Here is a 24,419-nt window from a genome sequence, read left to right as displayed (position 1 = left end):
TCTTCTTCAATTTCCTCTATTTTTATATTTTATTTCTTCTATCTGTATTATATTTCTTCAATTTCTTTTTTTTCTGATTTTTGTCTATATGAATTTTATTCTTCACACAATATTTACCTTCTGTGTCTTATTTCAGTTAGCCTGATGTGTTAATGGTTCATCTATATTAACATATGGCATCTGTTGATGGACATTTGGGGTTTTTCCACCTTTGGCTATTGTAAATAATGCTGCTAAGAAAAGTGGTTACAAATATCTCTTAGAGAATCTGTTTTTAATTAATTTGGCATTTATTGGAAGTGGAATTACTTCATCATATGGTAGTTTCTTATTTAGTTATTTGGGAATCCACCGCACATATTTCCATAGAGGCTTCAATATTATATATTCCCATGAGTAATTACAGGGACTATTTTCTTCACATCCTTCCCCCAAATTTGTTATCTTCCATTTTTCTTTCCTTCCTTCTATTTTTCTTTTTTCTTTTTTTTCTATTGTTTTCATGTCATTTCCAAAAAATCATTAATACATACTAAGTCATAAAGTTTTTTCTTGGGGGGGGTGTACTAGGGATTGAACTCAGGGGCACTCGAAAACTGAGCCACCACCCCAGCCCTATTTTCTGTTTTATTTAGAGATAGCATCTCACTGAGTTGCTTAGTGCCTCACTTTTGCTAAGTTTAAAATATACTAGGTATTGAAATCAAAATGTGTTACGTCTGCCAAACAGTTTTAAAGTAAGATCATGAAAATTAAATTCATTATGAAAATATCCCTCAATCTTTGGAAGAAATCACATTCAAACAAAATATCACATGGGTCTTTCTTTATCATCTAATTGTTCCATGTGTGACTTCTGAGGCATCACTTTAGTTATATTCTCTAGGGTCAAAATCCCTAAGGATGGTGGAATATATGTAAGGCACCCTTTGGAGCTAGGATTCAGCTTTTCATCTTCTTTTTCATTCTGTCATCACTGAGTTTACTTTGAAGAAATTAAGCAGAAAAAGATTTTTTCCCCCCCTGAGGGAGTCTATTAATCTTTATAAAGAAATTTTAATTATTGCTTTTTCTATTTCTATGAGAAATGCCATTGGGATTTTGATTGAAATTACATTAAATCTGTTTAGTGCTTTTGGAAGTATGGTCATTTGGATAATATTAACTCTGCCTAAAGAGCAAGGTAGATCTTTCCATCTTCTGAGGTCTTCTTTAATTTATTTCTTTAGGGTTCTGTAGATTTCACTGTATACATCTTTCACATCTTTTAAGTTGATTCCCAAGGTTTTTTTTTTTTTTGAGGCTATTGTAAATGGGGTAGTTTTCCTCATTTCCCTCTCAGAGATTTGTCACTGATATACAGAAATGCTTTTGATTTATGGGTGTTGATTTTATAACCTGCTACTTTGCTGAATTCATTCACTAGTTATAGATGTTTTCTGGTGGAGCTTTTTGGGTCTTCTAAGTATAGAATAAGAGACCCAGAGTAGCTAAAATAATACTTAGCAGGAAAAGTGAAGCAGGTGGCATCACTATACCAGAACTTAAAATATAATACAGAGCAATAGTAACAAAAACAGCATGGCATTGACATCAAAACAGACTGGTAGACCAATTGTACAGAATAGAGGACACAGAGACTAACCCATAAAATTACAATTATCTTATATTAGACAAAGGTGCCAAAAACATGCATTGGAGAAAAGAGAGCCTCTTAAATGGTGCTAGGAAAACTGGAAATCCATATGCAATGAAATGAAATTCAACCCCTATCTTTTACCATGCATAAAACTCAACTCAAAATGGATCAAAGACTTAGGAATACATCCAGAGACTCTGCACCTAAGAGAAGAAAAAGTAGGCCCTAATCTCCATCATGTGGAATTAGGCCCCAACTTCTTTAATAAGACTCCTATAGCACAAGAATTAAAACCAAGAATCAATAAATGGGATGGACTCAAACTAAAAAGTTTCTTCTCAGCAAAGGAAACAATCTGTGAGGTGAATAGAGAGACTACATCTTGGGAGAAAATTTTTACCCCTCACACATCAGATAGAGCACTAATCTCTAGGGTATATAATGAACTCAAAAAGCTCAACACTACAAAAAAAAAAAAAAAAGAAAGAAAACAAAAACAAATAACCCAATCAATAAATGGGCCAAGGACATGAACAGACACTTCTCAGAAGAGTATATTCAATCAATCAACAAATATATGAAAAAATGTTTATCATGTCTAGCAATTAGAGAAATGCAAATCAAAACTACTCTAAGATACCATCTCACACCAGTCAGAATGGCAGCTATTATGAAGACAAACAAGAATATTGGTGCAAATTGGTGCAGCCAATATGGAAAGCAGTATGGAGATTCCTTGGAAAACTTGAAATGGAACCACCATTTGACCCAGATATCTCTCTCCTAGATTTATACCCAAAGGACTTAAAAATAGCATAATACAGGGACACAGCCCCATCAAAAGTTTAGTTTTAATAAGTGCTACGAATTCAGAAATATATTGAATTTTTTGAAATTATATACATTAATCTTCAGATGAATCTCAGAGGAAATATTTTAGAGGACAAGGCTGATGTATCATAATTTGGTGGTTTAAAATTTTTAATACAGCAATGAGTACATGGCAAATACATCACAAATAAGCTGTCTTAAAAGAAGAAAAGAATTTTTAGTCTGCACCTTGAGCCTCAGTCTGTTGAATATTATGATGGTTTCTAGGTTATATGGCAGACTGTGAACCTTGGCCTGAAGCCTTGAGCCCATAAGTACTGATACAGGATGTAGGAGGTGAGTCAAAGCTGCACACATGGAACAGATGTGAGGATAGGAGTCAGCTGAATATATAAATATCAGGATATATTTGTCTTTGACAGAAATGATTTTGCTTTCAACCTTGGGCCACTCAGAATATGTGAAAAGAAATTTAAAGAAAGAATACAGATTTTGTAAAACATTTGAAAAAGTTTAAGAGTGTGTTTAGTTATGGAATTTAGACTCATTGAGCTTTGTGCTAGATTAAAAACAGGAAATAATTAATGGAATAGGAGATCAGATTATGGATATTGGATCAAAGGCAATCTAAAAGAGCAGTTGATGAAGGAAATCTGTGAGAATATGCAACAGTACGTTCTTATTAAGAAACATAAGCTGTGTGTGTTGTCTTGAAAAACTAAAGCACATATAATGTCAGCTCATAAGGCATGCAACTTAAAGTGTTCCATGTGCAATACTCTTCCCTTCATGATTATTTATATTTTAGGTTTCAGAAAGGATTTATATAATATAGTTCTGAGAATAATTAGATTAAAATCTAGAAAACTATAGTTGAAGCAATTTGAAGAATCACAATACATATAAGATAATATAATAATCCTTTATCTCCATAACTGTCCTTGCTTCATATTTATTTAGCATGCTTAGATCCCATGGTCTTTTACCATACCTACTTGTTTTGTAGGACTCAAAATGCATCTGAGAATGCTGTGTGTTTACTCTGTAGTACTATTTTAATGGGCAATTTTAACTTCGTTAGTAATATTACAAGGTTTTACACAAATACATGTATAGTATGTACTACAGTGTAGAGTTTATTTACTTACACATCCATGAACCTACATATTCAATAAATGCTGTGGAGTATCTACTAAGTCCTAGTGTTCCACTTTGTTATTGTGGATTTTATTTTACTGTGAAACAGACAAAAACACAATGGTAAATGGTAAGAAAGTAATGATAGGGACAGTTTGAGTTTTTTCATATTTATATCCATATAATGTCTTTCTTTTGCCTAATCACTGTGGCTAGAGTTGCAAGGAATACATTGAATAGAAGTGGTGAAAGAGGGAATCCATATCCTATTCCAGTTTTTAAGGTAACACTTTCAAGTAAGTTTTTTTTTTTTTCCACTTTAAATGATGTTGGCCTCCAGTCTAATATGTATAGCTTTTACAATGCTCAGGAATGTTCCTACTATCCCTAGTTTTTCTAGTGTTTTTAATGTGAATATATACTGTATTTTGTCAAGTGCTTTTTCTGCATCTATTCAGATAATCATGTGATTCTTGTTTTTAAGTCTCTTGATGTAACATGTTACATTTATTGATTTCTGTATGTTGAATCATCCTTGCATCCCTGTAATGATCCAAACTTGATCATGGTACACTATCTTTTTAATATGTTTTTGTATGCAGTGAGCCAATATTTTAGTAAGAATGTTTGCATCTATGTTCATAAGGGATATAAGTTTGAAATTTTCTTTCTTTGATGTGTCTTTGATTTTGGTATCAGGGTGATACTAGCTTCATAGAATGAATTTGGAAGGGTACCCTTCTTTTCTATTTTATGGAATTATTTGAGGAATAGTAGTGTAACTTCTTCTTTAAAGGTATGGTAGAACTCGGCTGAGAATTCATCTGGTCCCGGGCTTTGCTTGATTGGTAGGCTTTTGATGTCTTCTTCATTTCCCTTGCTTGAAATAGTTCTGTTTAAATTTTTATGTTCTCCTGATTCAATTTGGGTAAGTCACTTGTCTCTAGCAATTTGTTGATGTCTTCAAGATTTTCTATTTTATTGGACTATAGATTTTCTAAATAGTGTCTGATTATCATCTGTATTTCACTTGTGTTTGCAGTGATATTTTCTTTTTCATCATGGATTTTAGTAATTTGAGTTTTCTCTTGGTTAGCTTGGCTATGGGTTTATGAATTTTGTTTATTTTCTCAGAGAACAAACTTGATTTTTTGAATGGTTTTATTATTTGGTTGTTTGAATTTTATTGATGTCACTTCTGCTTTTAATTATTTTCTATCTTCTACTGCTTTTGGTGTTGATTTGTTATTTTTTTGTAGGGCTTTGAGGTATAATTTTAGGTTATTTATTTGGTGCCTTTCTATTGTTTTAAAGAACGTGATAGGTACAATGAACTTTCCTCTTAGAACTGCCTTCATAGTGTCCCAGAGATTTGATATGTTTTGCTACTTTTCTCATTTACCTGTAACTATTTTTTTTTTCATTTCATTCATGATATCTTTTGCTATCCATCAGTTATTCATTCCCATGGTACTGGGATTGAACTCAGAGGAACTCAACCACTGAGCCATATCCCCAGCCTCTTTTATATTTTATTTAGAGACAGGGTCTCCCTAAGTTGTTTAGGACCTCACTAAGTTGCTGAGGCTGTCTTTATACTCATGATCCTCCTGCTTCAACCTCCCAAGCTGCTAGGATTACAGTGTGCAACACCACACTTGGCTATATATTGGTCATTCAGTGGTGCATTATTTAGAGCCCAGGTGTTAAAGTAGCTTCTATTTTTTATTGTATCATTGATTTCTAATTCCACCCCCTATGAACTGTTGGGATGTAAGAGATTCTATCTATTTTTCTTTATGTGCTAAAAAAAATTGCATTGTGGCATAAGATATGGTTTATTTTAGAAAAGGACCCATGTGTTGCTGAGGAGAAAATGTTTGGTAATTGATGGGTGAAATATTCTAAAAATGTCTGTTAAGTCTAAATTATTAGTTATATTTTTTAGTTCTATAACTTCTTTATTTATTTTTGTTTGGAGGATCTATCCCGTGGTGAGAGAGATGTTTTAAAGTTACCAGGTATTATTGTGTTGTAGCCAATTTGTTGAAATTAAGAAGGGTTTGTTTGATGTATGAAGATTATTCATTGTTTGTGGCATAAATAATTATTATTGTTATATCTTGTTGGTATAAAATTCCCTTAAGTAGTATGAAATGACCCTTCTGATTAACTTTGGCTTTAAATCCACTTTAGAACACCTTCTTGTTTATGAGATCCATGTAAGGGATTTTTCCCCCATCCTTTTACCTCATATCTGTGAAGGTATTTGATTGTGTGGTGACTCTTGTAGACAGCATATTACTGGGTCCTATTTTTCAATCCAATCTGCCTGTCTGTGTTTTTTGAAGAATGAGTTTAGGCCATTTACATTTAATGTTATGATGGAGATCTGATTTTTATTCCCTTTCATTTTGAGTTGTTTCTTGTTTTTAATTTGAAATAGTTTTTCCTTTGATGGATGCATTTTCCTGTGTATATCCTCTCATTTCTGGCCTTCAATTTTATTCTTCATCTTTTTCACGAAATATTTTCTTAAGTATATTTTGTCATACACTCTTCTTAATTGTGAATTCTTTTAACTTTTGTTTATCATGGAAGGTTTTATTTCATCATCAGTACTAAGCTTAATTTTGCTGGGTATAATATTTTTGATTGGCATCCTTTTTCTTTTAGAGCTAAATATGTATTATTCCAAGATCTTACAGCATCCATTTAAATTCATTTAAATTTTCTTTTTACTGTAGACATTTGAGTTTTCTTACATTTTCACTATCATAAAAATAGATTGTGATGTGAAATATATATGCATATTCTTTGTTATGTTTATATAGAGTATATTTGCATGAATAAGAAGTAAAGGACCACTGAACATGATCAGTTTTGAAGCCCTGATTTTACAGAATTAAATTTCAGAACATTTTATATCAACCCACATTCATCAGCATAGAATGCTATAACTGTCTTCAATATTTGCCAATTTGCCTGTTAAAAACACTTCATTGTCTTTAAATTGCATTTGTTTTGTGAATTATGAAATGGAAGATTACCCTTTGTGCAATGATAAATGAATATTTGAATTTGTTAAGAAACAATTTCTATAACAACTGTTGCCTCATTATTATAAGCATTTTCAATGTGTTCCATATTTTTCTGTGGCAAAATGCATCATTTTTCCCTGTGACTTATACCATTGTTTTCACTTAAATGCTCTTTCTAATCAGATATTAGATATATGGTGATCTCTTTCTTTTTCTGTTCTGTACAGATCTTTGGTTTACCTGAAATTTTACTATATGCTATTTTTTTCCACTTTTTGGTGGCAGCGTTGAGAACAATCTGATTGTGAAAATGCCTATCTAGTTATTGAAAATCTTTTATGAACTATGCATTATAATCTTCTAAATACTCTTGAAAGGTAAGGTTCTTTTGTAATTTAACCCTACTTACTTTTTATTGAGTTTATGTATGTCCATACCTTTAGTTTATATTCTAAAAATACCAAAAAACTTTTAAATTCATCAAATCTTCTTTTTGCTTAGTGTACTTATGTCTATAGTGAACACTTTGTGTGTATGTGTGTGTGTGTGAATATAGTTGGTGTTTTTTTCATTTTTTGGTTATTTAATTTATGTTCTCTCAAATTTGTAACAAATATTTCCAGAATAATAAAAATGCTGTGTGTTTTCAAATTTGCATTCTTCTATCAATAATCATACTTGTCATATTATACCAAGTATTTTTAAAATGTCTCTTTTCTTCTTCTTCTTCTTTTATTTTTATTTATTTTTTAATTTTTATTTATTTATTTACCGCCTAAATGATACTTGTCTTATTTGCTGCAAAGGAAACTATCTCCTTTAGTGGGTGCATGACTCAGCTCTTTGCAGAACATTTCTTTGGGGGAGATGAGATCATCCTGTGATGGCCTATGACCGCTACATGGCCATCTGCAAGCCCCTGCATTATATGATCACAATGAACAGGCGTGTTTGTGGCCTCCTGGTGTCTGTGGCCTGGGCTGGAGGATTTCTTCATGGTCTGATTAAAGCTCTTTTCATGGTCTGTTTGCCCTTTTGTGACCCAAATGTCATTGATCATTTCAACTGTGACCTTTTTCCCCTCCTGAAACTCTCCTGCAAAGACTCTCACATCTTTGGCTCTTGGTGGCTGCCAACCTGCCAACAGTGGGCTGCTCTCCTCATTTTTGCTCATCCTATCATCTCCCACATTCTCATCCTTTGTTCCCTAAAGACTTGCAGCCAGGAAGAACAGAGGAAAGCTCTCCCCACCTGTGCCTCCCACATTGCTGTAGTCATCCTCTTCTTTGTATCCTATTTGTGTGCTTTCAGCTCATGGTCACCTTTCCCATTGACAAAGTTGTGGCTGTGTTTTATACTATGTTGAAACTCTAGGTGGTTCCATTTACCTTTAATCTATACCCTCAGAAACACAGAGGTGAAAAATTCCATGATGATGCTCTGAGGCCAAAGAATCATCTTGGAGAATGATTCAAATGAATAGGGAATATAAAAACAAAATCTACTCACATTTAACATGAAAGATGAGTATTTGATTAAATGATTACTAAGGTGTTTCCTATTAGAAACACCCTGAAATTTACAAATTAGTCACCAAAGGAAAGTGCATTGCTAAGTAGCATAAAAATTGTTTTCACATAAATTCTATTAATTTATGTACCTAATATGACAATTTTGAGCAAAATTTGGGTACCCTATATAAACCAATAGGCCAAGTAATTGCAATATTTTAAAAAATGGACCTAACTTTAAAAATTGTGTTGAAAAAAGTATAATTTTAATTATAACTACTGAAATCCAGGTTATCACTATGAAAGATGGAGGATAAACAGAAATGAATTGGTTTTGAGGAATATGAGTCACTGAGGCAGGATTCACCCAGGAATTAAGACTGCTGTGCTGCACAATTCCAGGTGGTTTCATTTACCTTAAAATACTGATCTTTCCAGAATAAACTATTGTCACTGTTGAAAGTCATGAAGGGGTATAAAATTCTTCCAATTATAATCATAAAGAAATTTTGGACATCATTTCTCAAATAGAAGATATTTCATGAGGTGCTTTCCTACACACCATGTCACCTCTTAAAAACTTCTTTGGGTTGTCCTTGTACCTTGGCTAAGAAGGACAAAGACAGGTGACACAAAAGAAAATGATGATATCTGAATAATCAAGGAAGACACTCAGCACATTCAAATTTGAGTAGAGAATTAAAGACAAACAGTATGAAAGTAATTTCAGTTGTCCACAAATATAATTTTAAGAAAAGGAGCCCAGATTTATAAAGAAAGAAGAAAAATATTTAGGTCTAGTAGGTAAACTTCATATCTTCCTGTTGCTCTATTTTACTTGGCCACTGGCTGGAAGACATCAGTACTCCGGGTGTTGAATGTCCCTGTACTAGTTTTCCATAAACATTTATGCAGTATGGTAGTTTGTAAAAGTGTGTTTGCAAATGCAAAATGTGATTTAAAAAAACAAAAAAGACAGACCCTTTAGCAAGGCCTCTGGCTTTGAGCTAGAGCTTCATAGAGATGTCTACATTTCCAAGATAAGAGGCGTTATCAATTGGGCTCTCTGATAACAGAGAGCTGGCAGGGGAAGGAAAGAAACAGGAGAAGAAGCTCTCCCCTTCTCAGGTGTTGTCCTTGAAGGGTTAACTTGCCCAGAACAGTGAAAGAGAAAAGCTGCTTTTATGTGTGAACTTCTGCAGAATGTGAACTTTTGAGCCCCTCCCCATACTTGCTGGGTATAAAGTTCTGAAACCACCTGAACTGGGGGTTCAAGGGATTAGTTGATTACAGCAAAAGCTGTTCTCTCTGAACCTGGCTGCTGCCAAATAAAACTGTTTCCTGCTCTCTTCAGTGCCGTGCCTCGTCTGTCCCTAAAACACTGGTGGAAATGAGTCAGCTGCCATGGAAAACAGAAAAAAAGATCCTTTAACTGCTTTAAAAATCAAACTACTATGTGATGCACAAACTTCAATTCTGAGCATTTATACAAAAAAATTACAATCAGATTGCAACTTTCTTAAAGTCTAAAATGATTTCAAAATTAAAGACAAGCAAGACATGGTGGTGCACATCTGTGATCCCAGCAACTGGGGAGGCTGAGGCAGAAGATCACAGGTTCAAGGCCAGCCTCAGCAACTTAGCCTGGCCCCAAGCAACTTAGTGAGAACCTGAATCAAAATGAAAAGTAAAAAAGGGCTGGGACTGTTGCTCATTGGTTAAGTATCCCACAGTTCCTTCTGCAGTGCCCTAAAAGAGCACAGGGCAGAAAACCTCCATAAAACAAAAGAATTGACATAAAAAAAAAAAAAAAAACATAAGAAATATTTGTGGTCAGTGTGTTTATGATTGTAGCATGATTAAAGAGGTGGAAATTTTTAACATTCTTGTATAGATGAATGGAAAAATAAATTGTGGGATATACATTCAATGGAATGTTATTAAGTCTTATAAAACAATGAAGCCCTGTCATATGAAACTGGACAGGTAAATCTTGAATATACCATATAAGATGAAAAAAAAAGTTACAGGGGATAAAATACCTCATTTTTCCATTCATATAAAGTATCTCAAATATTCAAACTCATAGAAATACAGATAGAGCCATGATTAACTTAACTAAAACTAAAAAAATTCTGAAACTAAAACTTCTGTAAAGAACAAAATTAAAACTTCTGAAAAGAACAGTTCAGAGGGTTTCTTCAACAGATACCCAGTTTTAATTATGGAAACTTTTTTATTTCTATAAAATTAATAATATATTAAAATTTGTACTATAATTTTAGTTTTCTTGGATTTTCATTGCATTTTAAATATTTTTTCATCATTCTTCATAATCTCAGAAGCTGCAAGGGATAAGATACTGGTGTGGTCTCCTTTCCAGAGTTCTCTGTGTGTCTTTATCCACAGTGTTCAAGTGACTGTGACATTCTCAATAGCTACTGTTGGAAACACAGAGCCTGTAAGTCTAAGATTCAGTATTCTCTATTTCAAGTAACCATGAAAATGTGTCATCAATGAGATTTCCTTGAAATAAATTGAGATCCCCATAAATATTAAATTATGAATCTTTGGTAGCTGGGAATGCTGCCATCTAAATTTCATCAGTCAATCACTAATAAAAATGCACAATCTCCAGCACACTCAGACACAATCTTGATCACTGGCAGATCCAACCTTCAGAGCAACCATACATTTGACACCATTCATGTATCAGAGAAAAATATTTTCTCTGGTCTCTGATCTAAGCCTACAACCAACTCATATCCTAGGCCATGCTCTCAAGGTCATAATTATAAAAACAAAAACAAACAAACAAACAAAAAAAGCTTATAAAGATGTTTGCAAAATTGTATTGCTCAAGTTTCATCCTAAACTGTAGCCTGGACATACTTTTACTCCCACATTAAGTGATTTTCTAAAGCTAGCCACTAATTATGCTTGTGGGCACCAAGTGGGAGTAAGCAGAGGACTTTTGTTGTTGCCTTGGAAAATATTTTGGAAGAGCCAATTATGGATCCTCTGGGTACTTGAGAGGTCAAAGCATTACCAAAGCCTGCGATCTGCCAAAGTCAATTTAAACATCTCTCTAGAGTCCACAAGGAGAGAATTATTATGATGGGTCTGTGAGCCAATGACAGCAGCAGAGCCATGACCAATGAGATGGAGAATTACTTGCTTGTGAGATCCCACTCCTGAGCTGAGTGGGTTTCTAGAGCAATAGAAAGGAAAGGAGAACTTGATTTAAGATGCAAGGAATCCTCTCTCCACATTGCTCCTAGGCTCTTAGGAAGCAAATGTTTGGTCAACTTGAGAAAACAGTGTCTAATCCCAGGATTCACTTATGTTTTAATGTTGAATATAATGACTTTTCCTGATGGATAATTAGGCTGTGTTCCTTTTATTTTTCCTTTGGATTGAATATAGTTCAAAATACCTGAAATTATTGTTTTCTGAAAAACTATATATAGAAGATTCATGTATACTTTCATAGGAAACCAATAAAATGAGCATGAATTAAGTTCTAGAGCTATCAAAGCTTCCTAACTGAAATGGTTTGTTTTTCTGACAAAATCCAGACTGACAATGGTACCATATGAACGAAAATGGTGACATTGAAAAATGGTCTGGGGCAACAATAATTCCAGTCTCAGCTCATGGAGTCCATGGAAGGCTGTGTTGCAAACTCCCAGAGGAGAAGAAAACATTGACAGAGAATTCCACTATCACCAGACCCAGGTCAGTGGAAGCTACACATTTTTCTCCAAATTTTTAATCAAGTAACTTCATCCAGCCAACTTATTTTCTCTGAAGTTGTTTTTGTGAATACATATTTGATTAGAAGTTTGCTATTTTGCTCTGAAAATGAAACTGGACACAAATTTTCACTGAAAATATCAGGAGAAAACATGTTCTGTAATTTGCTAAAGCATGATGATTAAAATGACTAGAGTCACTTTTAAGACAGTGTGATAAACATTTATGTCTAAATAATTGCAATAAGTCTGTGGAGTTCTGTTTGTAAAGGCTTAAAATTTCCCTTATTCATAACTTTCATGTTGCCAGTTTGAAGTTAGATATTGTGAATTAAGTCTATTAAGAAAAATTAATAATAACTGTATTTAGCATCCACAAGAGCCAGAAATAGAAAGGAAAAAACTCAGGGATACAGTTTTGCTGAAAACCGAAAACATTTGTTCACACTTTCATAGAATCTGAGAGGTCTTGAGGTTAAATTCTGTGTCCAGAAAAAACAAATTTTTTTTTTGAAAATTATGTGATTATGAATAGTTTGGGGCAGAGATTGGAAAAAGAAGTAGAAAAAGGCTAAGAAAAAATTAAATATCTTAGGTTCTTTTGTAACAACATGGACTTAATTTTGAAAACCTACATCTAGATTATTCAAAATAAGGATTATTTTAAAATTTTGTATACATGCAGTATTTCTACCAATTAGCCATGAAAATTACAAATTCATCTTATCTGACTGAATTTATGCTATGATAATTGTATCTTCTTATCTGATCCTAATATTTATATCTTGCCAATAGTAAATTCATGTCATTTTATTCCATTTGTAAAATGTGAGTGAGGAAATATATCTAATCTGGAGTGTAACACAGTATCTATTAAAATACCAATGCAAGGACAATTTATTTGTAAAGTACTGTGAACTTTTAGGGAAACATTGTACCATTTACATTCATATCCAAAGATGTGGCAAGCAGAGCATGAAATGGTGGCATAGAGACAGCCACAACAATGGATCATTCTTGTTGAGCTGTAGTACAGAAAATTCCTTGGCATTTAGGAGAAGAAGAAAAAAAAAAAAACCACTTCATATCCTAGCTCAATTTTATGTCCAAATGACAGAAAAAAACAGGTCAGAAAACACAGCTGGTTTAGATTCAGAGACCCTTGGCACCTTAGTATAGGATACAGTTGATTTTAATAGAATATTATGTTCATGTATCCATAGATGTCCATGAAGATAAAGAAATATAATTACAAAGTAATAGTCATTGATGATATTTGAAGTCCTCCCAGGAATTAAAGAAAGCCATCTTTGAGATTTTTTACAGAAAGAAAGAATGTTCAGAAATTAAAAACAAGTCAACATTCATAATAATGCCTTGCTTTCTTGTGGCACCTATAACGTATCGTACTATTTGAAATCTAACCTCCTTCTGTTCTGTACAACTGCCTGTAAAAGAGGTGAGATAAATAAAGACTAACTACATCCATTGCAGAGAGCCAGTCTAATAAAACGATGAAGTACTTTAACATGTAATTTGAGCGATCATCCCTCAGACACATCCATGTTTCTTTGTTTGTTTGTTTTTCAGATAAACTATGCCCAAACACAAGCTAACTTGACAGGAAAGATGAGCAATGTAACAGAATTCATCCTGCTGGGCCTGACCCAAGATCCACAACTGCAGAAACTCTTATTTACTGTGCTTCTACTGGCCTATTTGATCACACTGGCAGGTAATATGCTCATCTCCATCACCATCTTCATCAGCCCAGCCCTGGGCTCTCCCATGTACTTCTTTCTGTCTTGTTTGTCCATTATAGATGGTTTCTACTCTTCTTCCATAGCACCCAAAATGATCTTTGACTTGATCTCTGAAAAGAACACCATATCCTTCAGTGGCTGCATGACTCAGCTCTTTGCTGAACACTTTTTTGCTGCAGCTGAGATCATCCTGTTAATGGCCATGGCCTATGACCGCTATGTGGCCATCTGTAAGCCCTTGCACTACATGACCATCATGAACCAGCAGGTGTGTAGTTTCCTGGTGGGGGCAGCTGGGGTCTTGGGGTTTATTCATGGAGGGATACAGATCTTGTTTATGGCCCAGTTACCATTCTGTGGACCTAATGTCATTAACCACTTTATGTGTGATTTAATTCCTCTCCTGGAGCTGGCCTGCACAGACACCCACAGTTTGGGGCCCCTGATTGCTGCCAACAGTGGGTCACTGTGTTTGATCATCTTCTCCATGCTGGTGGCTTCCTATGTTGTCATCCTGCGCTCCCTGAGGTCTCACAGCTCTGAAGGGCGCCGCAAAGTCCTGTCTACCTGTGCCTCTCATGTCACAGTTGTCATCTTATTCTTTGTACCTTGTTCATACCTGTACCTCAGACCTGTGGCCTCCTTCCCTGCTGACAAAGCTGTGACTGTGTTTTGTACCCTAGTGACACCTATGTTAAACCCTTTGATCTACACCTTCAGAAATGAGGAAGTGAAAAAAGTTATGAAGAAGATCTGGCTTCAATTGATGAAAGCTGATGACAAATAACCCTGTGGGTAGTTCCCTAGGCAAGAATATTGAGAGATATTTTATAAAGCTCTATTCTCCTGATTCATTAAATTGTAATGGTCAATTGTCCTGTGTACATCAAAATTTTAATTGGCATGTAATTGTATATATTCATGGGGTAGAGTGTGATAGTTCAATACATGTAGCAAATCAAGGTACTTAGAATTTCCATCATTTTAAACATTATTTTTTTTCTAGTGGGAATCTTTAAACTCTTCTTTTCTAATTCTTCAGAAAATATGGAATAAATTGTGAACTACATTCACCCTCTTGTGCTGTAGAACATTAAAACAGATTTTTCTTATGTAACTTGTTACTCATTATCCAACCTTCCTCTATTATCTTTCCACATTCTTCCTCGCCTCTAGTAACCAGTACTCTACTCTCAACTTCTATGAGATCATATGTTTTAGATTCCACATGAGTGACACATATGCATGGTATTTGTCTTTTTTCCATTAAATTGTCTCTTCAGTTGCACCCATGTTGCCACCATTGCAGGATAATATTTTTTATGCCTGAATATTGTTTCATTTGATATACACATGTTATAAACTTATATATACATAATTTAATTGGGCATTAATTAATCCAACTTAAGTTATATGTATATTTGTACCAGTGCATTCATTCATAAAATGTGGTTTTCAATAGCTTTGATATTAAAGAACAGATATGGGCAAGTGTTCACAGAGTTAAATTGTCAGCTTCATTGTGGTGGTACACATACCAATAGCAATATCTGTGACAAATTTCATGCTCTTTACTACAGCAAGAATGGATTTTTATTTTAAAACAGAAACAGAAAAAGTACATAAAAAATCTGTAGAACAGTAGGAAATATCTTCAAAAGTATATTCATCAAAAACGGCTTTGAATCTTTGTAAATCAGAAAGATTCTATTACAGTGATAGAAAACTTTTTGCTTAACACAACCATAAAATGAGCACGTTCAAAAAGAACTTATTTTGACAATTTCATCTCTACCATTCCTTCTAGTATACAATGATCTATAAAAGGATGTGGGGAGAGAATTGGCTGGAGCAAAAGAAATAAAACTGATAAATCTTAGAGGGTTAAAACTGAAAATATCTGAACACTGAATTTGAGTTTTGGGCATGAACAAAAATAAGAAATCTCTGAAAACAGCTGTTACAGGAAATCACAAGTGTTGTTAAGAGCAACTTGTGTCATGGAACTGAATGGTAATGTTCTCAAATCTGGATTGCTGAAAAGAATGCTAATCATGAATGGAATGTTATACTAAAGGCTTCACAAACCATCAGAGGCTTCAAAAGTTCTAAAGTTAGAGCTTTAGAGAAAGAAGCTTCTTTTCATGGTGTTACTTCCATTAATTGCCATTATAACTGTAAGCCAGTTTCTTCACCTCTCTCTCACTCTGTATCAGTAAAAGGGACATTATGTCTTTTTCTTAAATAGTGAGAATCACATTACTTACACTGGAACCATGTCTCAGTTGAAAAATACTAAAACTTACTCAAACACTGAGTGAGCTTCAGGGATGTCACTAGGGCACAAGGGATGCTGGGGGCCAAAGTTCCTGACAGAAGTCAAAGGACACCACTAGCATCTGTAACTAGGTATGGTTCAAGGAGGACTAGATATTGTCTCAGCCTCACTTCATCTCAACACCTCAACATGTATCTGAATGTCACTCAGTAATGAGTATGGACAGTACAAAAGCTGATTGTCATGTTTACATTTGTGCTTAATGGAACTGAGTCCAGGTCTGAAAGGCAGGAAGAGTCTATCCCCAGCTTCCTATTGTGGGATTAAAACACCCAGACATATCTACCTAGTTACAGAAGGGGGAACTTGTGGGAGTCATTTTGAGATCACTGGATCAATACTGACCTAAGAACTCATTTATGTTTTGAAGGTAGTGAATTAATTTCTCTTTAAAGCATTTTATTTTACTGAATTGAAAACTAAATCATGTTGATTTATTGTGTACAGCATGATGTCTTCAAAATATGGGTACATTGTGCAAAGGCTTAATTGAGATAATTAACACAGACATTACCTCACATGATTATCCTTTTTGAGGTAAGAACACTTAAAATCTAATTAGCTAGATTAGCTTAGATTTTATGTAGCTAAAATCTGTCTTAGGTAGAATTTCAGTCTCAATCAGTTTGACTCAAAGCTTTTGTACTTCATTCAACCTCATGGTGAATTCGCTGGATAAAAGTAAACAGGTCAATCTCCTATGTTTGTTTTAAACTTCTTCCATTTTTTGGAATTGTCTTCTTGAAATCCTTTACCCTTCACTTGTTTTGACTCACTTATCGGTGGATTACTTTCACACAGAAAAGACTGACAATGCTGAGTCTCCAAAGATTCAGCTAGTGATTTACCATGAATGTTTTGATTCTCATGTTAGAGGTAATGCATTTAAAATTAATTACTTTTTCTGCTTGTTCCAGTTGTATATAAACTAGCCTTTGGCTTGAAGAGTGGTACTTTCCCCTGATAATAAAAGCAAAAGAAAAATTGTCAAACATACTTGACATAAGTATGAATTCATCCTAATACAGTCCATTAAGATAGAAACTTCAGTTAATGGGCATGAATTCAGAGAGGTCAAAAAAGTCATATTTAGGTTCCTTGCCAGTGGCCACATAAGAAAGTGTTGTAGGAGCAAAACGTCAAATATAACTTTCCTGTTGTATTCACTGGTACATTTTCCATAGCTCTTAAGATCTGAGTATTATCACTAGTTTTAGCCTATTCTATTTTCCCTTTTGTTCAACAACATGTGACAGGAAATAACATTTACCAGGCTCTAATCAATCAGCTAGTATTCATTTTTTATATACCATCCTTTACTGTATTCTAAAGTAGGAGATATAACACATATACTTGGACAAGGAAACTGAGCTTCAGAGAGGTGTATTAGTTTTTGTTGGTTTGTAAGCTAAGCAAAAAAAAAAAAAAAAAAAAATCCAAGAATGTAGTTTCCATCTCTCAGGCTAGCATAGGTTTAGTCAAGTCTATAGGTGAAGTCAAAGTTATAAAAACAAAGCAATAATTAAGAAGGAAAGTAGCCCTACAGACAATGTGTTGGGAAGAAGGTTTTGGAATCAATAGCAGGATTGGCCTGGAATAGGAAGGGAAATAAAAATGAGTGCAGAGTCTGTAAGTATGTAGGTACGTAAGGAATTCCTGGGAAGAGGAGCTGGATATCATCAGAATGTCTTTGTCTTGCAGGGGTTAAAATCACCATATTCTTACCAATAATAAGCTATCATTCTGAAGTGTAGCATATCAAATCAACAAATATATGAAATGATGTTCAACATTTCTATTAATTAGAGTAATGCAAAACAAAACTACCCTAAGATTTCACCTCATTCCAGTCAGAATGGCAATTACTAGAAATACAAGCAACAAAAAACGTTGCCAGGTATGTGGGGAAAAATTGCTGGTGGCATGGCAATTTGGTACTCTGTGAAACAGTATGGAGATTCCACAGAAAACATGGAATGGGGAACCACTATTTGACCCAGCTATCCTACTCCTAGTTTTATACTCAAAGAACTTAAAATCAACATACTATAGTGACACAGCCACGTCAATGTTTATAGCAGCTCAATTCACAATAGTCAAGTTATGGAAACAATATAGATGCCCTTCAACAGATGAATGGATAAGAAAATGTGGTACATATACATAATGAAATATTACTCAGCCTTAGGGAAGAATAAGGCATTTGCAGGTATATGAAGGGAGTTGGAGAATATCATGTTAAGTGAAAAAGCAAATCCCAAAAAACAAAGGCCAAATGCTCTATCTGATTTGTGGATGCTAGTTAACAATAGGGGTGGGGGCTAGGGAAAACTAGAGAAACTTTGATTGGACAAAGGGGACTGAGAGGAGGGGAGGATGTTTGGGGGTAGGAAGGTTATTAGAATAAATCGGACACTATAACCCTATGTGTATATATGATTACATGACTGTTGTAACTCTAATCATGTACAACCAAAAGAATGAGAAGTTATACTTTATTATGTATGTGTCAAAATGCATTCTACTGTCATTTATACTTAAAAAGAACACATAAAAAGCATAGCATATCTATTTTCATGTTTATTTTTCTATTTTTATTATACATCCATATATAAATATGTTGTGTTTTTAAAATAGTACATAAAAATAAAAAGTAAGGGTGGAGACGAAGATGGTGATATGGAGGAAGTGTGCAATTTTTGTTTGTTCCTAGCTCAGGATTCAAGCAGCAGAAATACTGCTTACAAGTGTGGGGGGTGAGAGAGAAATGCACCAAAATTTAATATCAGCATCATAGAGACACAGAAATTCAAGCATTTTGAACATAGGAGAGGAAAGGATTCCCCAAGAATCAAGCCTGTAATGCCACTGTTCCAGTTCACTGAAAAGCAGAGGGGCCATCCAGGCAGAACAACAGCCAGATTCTGCTGAGAACACTTGGCCTTGGGAACCCATAGCCACAGGGGTGGTCTGAAATTGAGTGACCCAGAGGCACTGCAGCCAGCTGGTGCATGACGGGTGTTCCACGCTTCTCAGCTAGAGAGCTGATGTGGGATGCCATTTTGAAAAGGCTACTCAGTGGGTTTCTGCTTTGGGAGCCTGGGGGTCCTTAACAAGTTTTGATGAACTGCTGCACTAAGATATCTAGAGTGCTCCTCTCAGTGCTCTTCTGAGGTGGGCACAGAAGGCATCGTGCACAGGTTGGACTCAGGCCAGATGTAGAGAGTGAAGTGAAGCTCTCTTTCCCTTTGGGTTTGACATCTTGTGGCTAATCTTTTGGGATTAGCCACAGAGAACCTTAAAACTGGAAAATCAGGCACATTTGCTCTTAGAATTTGATCTGGGGAAGTTCATAGTTGTGGACAGTGGGGTGTGTAATATCAGTGGACAGTTAATCACTTTGCCCTCAACACAGAGTCCACAGGAATCCTCCCAACATCCAGATACCCAATAAGGATTTCATGTTCCAGGGAACCAAGGTGAGAGCAAGCATTCACTCTAGAGAAATACCTCATGACAAATCCAAAACACTGGTCAAAAGTAATCCCCAGCTGTCTGATCTTCAGCATCAGCCCTGTCCTTGGAGTGAAACTTCCTAGCTTGCACAGATAAAGTATAATTTTCACTACATCCCATTCTGTAGAAACTTAATTAATGTAATAACTTTGTTATTAACTTTGGTGACAAGGGGATCTGAGGGCTGCCACATATAGTTTCAGTTGAAGGCCACTCCAGCTGCAGCTGAGTGAGCATCTCAAAGAAGACAGGGTTAAACCTCCAGCCCTTGCTCTCCCACAGGAGCACAGGGCTGCAGAAGAAAGGGAAAGGAAGACAGTAGGGCACAGGCAGTGAGCAGGCATTTCTGCCAATAGTTGGGACCACCTCCGTGGAGACATTTCCTCCCTTTTTCAATTAGAGTATTTTTCTTCTTTTTCTTTCTGGTGTGTGTGTGTGTGTGTGTGTGTGTGTGTGTGTGTGTGTGTGTGTGTTTTCTAGCTCTCCTGATTGATTCATGAATATACACATATTCTTTTTTATTTTTCTCTTGTCACTCTCCCCTTCTTTTTCTTTTTTCAACCATGTGTTACTTTGCTTGGCTTTGATGTTCTAGGGGTAGCATTTCTTGGTCTTTTGTTTGGTGGAACTTTTTGTGTTAGCTCTTATTTTTCTATTATTTTTTTCACTCTTCCCTTCTCCCTTCAGGAGCTAAGTTCATTTGATCTGACTCTCTTTAGTTATGTTCTTCCTTTTTGCAGTGTTGTGCTGCCCATTCTTTGTAGCTACCTCTCTCTTGCTTTATATCTGTTCAACTTTTGAATATTTTCCTTTTCTCTTATTGAACTGTAATTCTACTTTCTTGAATAACACTTTAGTTTATATTATTCCTGCTCTTGCCCTTAATGCTTTTGTGGTTCTTGATACTGCAGAGAGCATAATTAACATCTGCTATGTATTAAATGCCTGATCTAGTTCTTGGCTCTTTATTGTAGTTGCTGTTGTTAAATGATGATCCAAGGAATTTACTTGTTGAAGTAGTTAATAGTGTGTATGTGTGAGAATAGAAACTCCAGTGGTCCATTTTCAGAATATAGCCTAATAGCTTCCAATTGCAGCTATTTAAATTAAGCCCTTCCATTTCCCTTCCCCAATGTTGAAATTAGCTGATCACAGATTATAATCCCAACCTCCTCCACTCAGATTGATGGGCCGCACTGCATTAGGGATATAACCAGGCTTACTTCACACACATTGTCTAGCCAAGTTCTGGTGTCACACCTGTCCAACAGGAGTGTAATTTTGCCTTGCCCACCCACTTTTGAGCACATGTTAGATTTCTTGGGGACCTTGATCTGTCTAACATATGTCAAAAGAAGCACCACACATTTATTCTAATGTTGAATATTGATTACTACTGCATCTCAGCACAGTTCTAACACATCTATCTTCACATACAAATAACCCTGCTCAAGCCTCAACAATACTTTAACACATATAATAAGGAAGAGAAAAAGAAAAAAAAAAAAAACAATGACTAGGCCTCAAGTAGCCATGACTACAGGAGAACATCTGGTAGTCATGGACATCTAATCTTACAGAAAAATCAGAGAAATATTCTAAAATAATGATCCAGAAAATCTCATGGGTTTCAGTGACCCTACAGGAGGGAATTAAATCAGTAGTTCTTCAAAGACAAAGTGAGAGTCACTGGCAGTTGAAACTAACACTCAGATGACACTGAGCCTACATGTTGAATCTAAGAAATACCAACATGACTTATTACAAAAGAGATAACTACAAACCAATGGACATCCTCAACAAAGAGGAAGAAGAATTCATCTCAACAGATGCACAAGCCCAAGACCTCTGAAAACATGAAAAAAAAAAAGGACAAACAAGTCTGTGACCAAAAGTTATAATCCTCCAAAAAAAGAACACACAGATATGAAGGAGGATGAAATTTCAAAGAAAGACTTTTAAAAATCAATTATGGAAATTGTTAGTGGTATGAGAGATGATCTAAGAAGTGAACTATGAAATTAATTGCGATTGCAACTATAGGAGGTAAAAGAAAATTTTAATAAAGAGATGTAGTTTCTGAAAAGAAACCCATCAAAACACTTGGACATGTTAAACAAAAGTTATAAAATAAAATAAAAAACTTGAAAGTGTCACTAACAAGCTAGATTATGTAGAAAGAGAAACTCAGAACTTCTAGATCAGTTTTTGAGCTGGAACACTCAGGCATAAGGGATAGAAAAAAAAAAAAGAGCTTCAACAAAGCATAGGAGAAATATGGAACATTAAGAGATCAAAGTTAAAATTCATCAGAACAAAATAGGGCCCAGAAATGCAGGATAATGGAATTAAGAAAGAAAATTTTCAGTGAAATAATAGCAGGAAAAATCCAAACTTGGTCCAAAGAGGCATCCATATATAGAACCTTCCCAAGATATTGAAATCATTATCAAAATGCCTGTCAGTGAGAATAAGAATAGAATATTACAAGCTGCAAGAGGAAAATTGTAGATCACATCATTTATAGGCAGACCAAAAAATTCACTTCAGACTTTTCAACTCAGACTATAAAAGCTAGAAGGACTCGGAAGAGATAATCCAAGATCTGAAGAAAAATAATTACCAGCCAAGGTTGCTATTTCCAGGAAAGCTATTATTCAGAATCAAAGAAGATATAAAACCTTACCATGATATTGACAAATTAAAACATTTCATGTTCATTATACCTGCACTTCACAGAATACTTCAATCCTATACCAAGAAGAACTCAAAACACACCCCAGAAATCTTAAATGAATGAAAATCTATACAAGAGTAATTAAGCAAATGAAAATTAAGAAGAAATTAAGTCTATGAAAAACAATCAAATTACTAGAAATAGAAAGCATCTCTCCATAATAACTCTCAATACAAATGATCTCAACTCTACAATTAAAATACGTGGGCTGGATTAAAAAACAAGACCCATCTATACATTCTTTACACAACAATCAAGTTGGAGTCATCCCAGGGTTGTTTGCAGAAGTGACTGACACATGTCCCACACATGTGAATATGTAACAGATGTGATTCTGCAATCTGTATTTGGGGTGAAAATGGGAGTTTAATCTTAAGTTTCTTCATGAACAATTGTATCCAGTTTCTAACCAGAAGATAGAAGAATAAGACTTTCTAGTTCCTTTTTCATCTCATAAACGTTACTTGAATAACCGTCCAACATACAAGAGCTCTTCAAAAAGCTAATGAAACTAGGTGAGAGCTTATAGCTCCCGGCTTAGCACAGAAACAAGAAAAGGCATGTGGAAGGAATGAATAACAAACTTTTGCAATACCTGCATCACCCTCTCCCCCAATACTAGGCAGCACAGCAGGGAAAGAGATCTGCTTTTCCTGGGGGAAACAGGGGAAAGTGAGTCCTGGGCTTTGCCATGGATACCTGCATCAATCAAACCTAGCAATGACTAGACAGCTGGCCTGCTCTCCAAACCCACAGCACCAGCAGGCTGACCCCAGCAGCTTCAGACTTTCAGCTTGTTCCACTTCCAGACCAGTCCACATAGATTCAGCCTCAGGCCTGTTCCCAGCAGCTGTGGAAACTGTTGGTATAGTGGCACCTCCTCCTCCACAGAAAATGTTAACTAAGCTTCTCCGGAAACCTTCACCATAATTGACTTTAGGACTGTCAGCAAAAGAGCATCTACGAAAGAGTTCAATGTAGGTAAACTTCGTATCTTCCTGTTGCTGTATTTAACTTGTCCACTGGCCTGGAAGAAATCAGCACTCCAGGTGTTTACTGCTCCTCTACTAGTTTCTACAAACATTTATCCAGTATAGTGGTTTGTAAAAGAGTATTTGCAAATGCAAAATGTGATTTAAAAAAATCCTTCAGCAAGGACTCTGTCTTTGAGCTGGATCTTACAGAGATACCTACATTTCTAGACAAGAGGAGTTATCCTTGGCTCCCTGATAACAGCTGGCAGGAGGAGGAAAGAAAGGGGAGAAGAAGCTCTCCCCTTCTCAGATGCTGTCCATAAAGGGTTAACTTACCCAGAAAAATAAAAAATAGCTGCTTTTATGTGAACTTCTGCAGACTGTGAACTTCTAAGCCCCTCCCCATACTTGCTGAGTATAAATTTCTGAATCTACCTGAACTTGGGGTTCAAGGGATTAACTGATCACAGCAAAAGGTGTACCTCTGAACCTGGCTGCAGCCAAATAAAACTGTTTCCTACTATCTTCGATACCTGCCTCATTAGTCCCTACAATACTGGTGGAAATGGGTTAGCTGCTACGTAAAACAGAATAAAATAACCTTTAATTGCTTAAAAATTAAACTACTATGTGATGCACAAACCACAATTCTGAGTATTTATTCAAAATAATTGAAATTAGATTGCAACTTTCTTAAAGTCTAAAATTATTTCAAAATTAAAGACAAGCAAGTCATGGTGGTGCACACCTGTGATCCCAGCAACTGGGGAGGCTGAGGCAGAAGATCACATGTTTAAGGCCAGCCTCAGCAACTTAGCCTGGCCCCAAGCAACTTAGTGAGAACCTGAATCAAAATGAAAAATAAAAAGGGGCTTGGACTGTTGCTCATTGGTTAAGTATCCCACAGTTCCTTCTGCAGTGCTCTAAAAGGGCACAAAGCAGAAAACCTCCACAGAACAAAATAATCGACATAAAAAACATAAAAAAAATATTTGTTGTCACTGTGTTCCTGATGGGAGCATGATTAAAGAGGTGATTTTTTAAAATATTCTTGTATAGATGAATGGATAAATAAATTGTGGGATATACATTCAATGGAATGCTATTAAGTCGTATAAAACAATGACACCCTGTCATATGAAACTGGATAGATGAATCTTGAATCTACCATACAAGA

At 35.3% G+C, this 24,419-nt stretch overlaps 2 protein-coding genes and 1 pseudogene across 3 annotated transcripts in view; 2 read left to right on the top strand and 1 right to left on the bottom strand.

Moving 5' to 3' along the window:
- Nucleotides 1-24,419, bottom strand: part of LOC308638592 (olfactory receptor 4C11-like) — a gene marked incomplete at both ends in the record, with an annotated part of 413,029 nt that overhangs the window by 105,551 nt on the left and 283,059 nt on the right. The gene's annotated exons all lie outside the window — the stretch shown is intronic.
- LOC308634929 (olfactory receptor 4C5-like) lies at nucleotides 7,479-8,022 on the top strand (annotated as a pseudogene). The gene has a single exon. The product of its transcript is annotated as an olfactory receptor 4C5-like (transcript).
- LOC308639318 (olfactory receptor 4C45-like) lies at nucleotides 13,544-14,464 on the top strand (the record flags this gene model as incomplete). Its single annotated transcript, XM_081277537.1, has 1 exon — nucleotides 13,544-14,464. One exon carries the CDS (start codon nucleotides 13,544-13,546, stop codon nucleotides 14,462-14,464), a length of 921 nt encoding a protein of 306 aa, XP_081133663.1.

Source organism: Spermophilus citellus, assembly GCF_964194105.1.
Source record: "Spermophilus citellus genome assembly, chromosome: 2".
Taxonomy (NCBI): domain Eukaryota; kingdom Metazoa; phylum Chordata; class Mammalia; order Rodentia; family Sciuridae; genus Spermophilus; species Spermophilus citellus.
The sequence above is the reverse complement of the archived record's forward strand: the minus strand, read 5'-3'. Positions and strand labels throughout refer to the sequence as shown.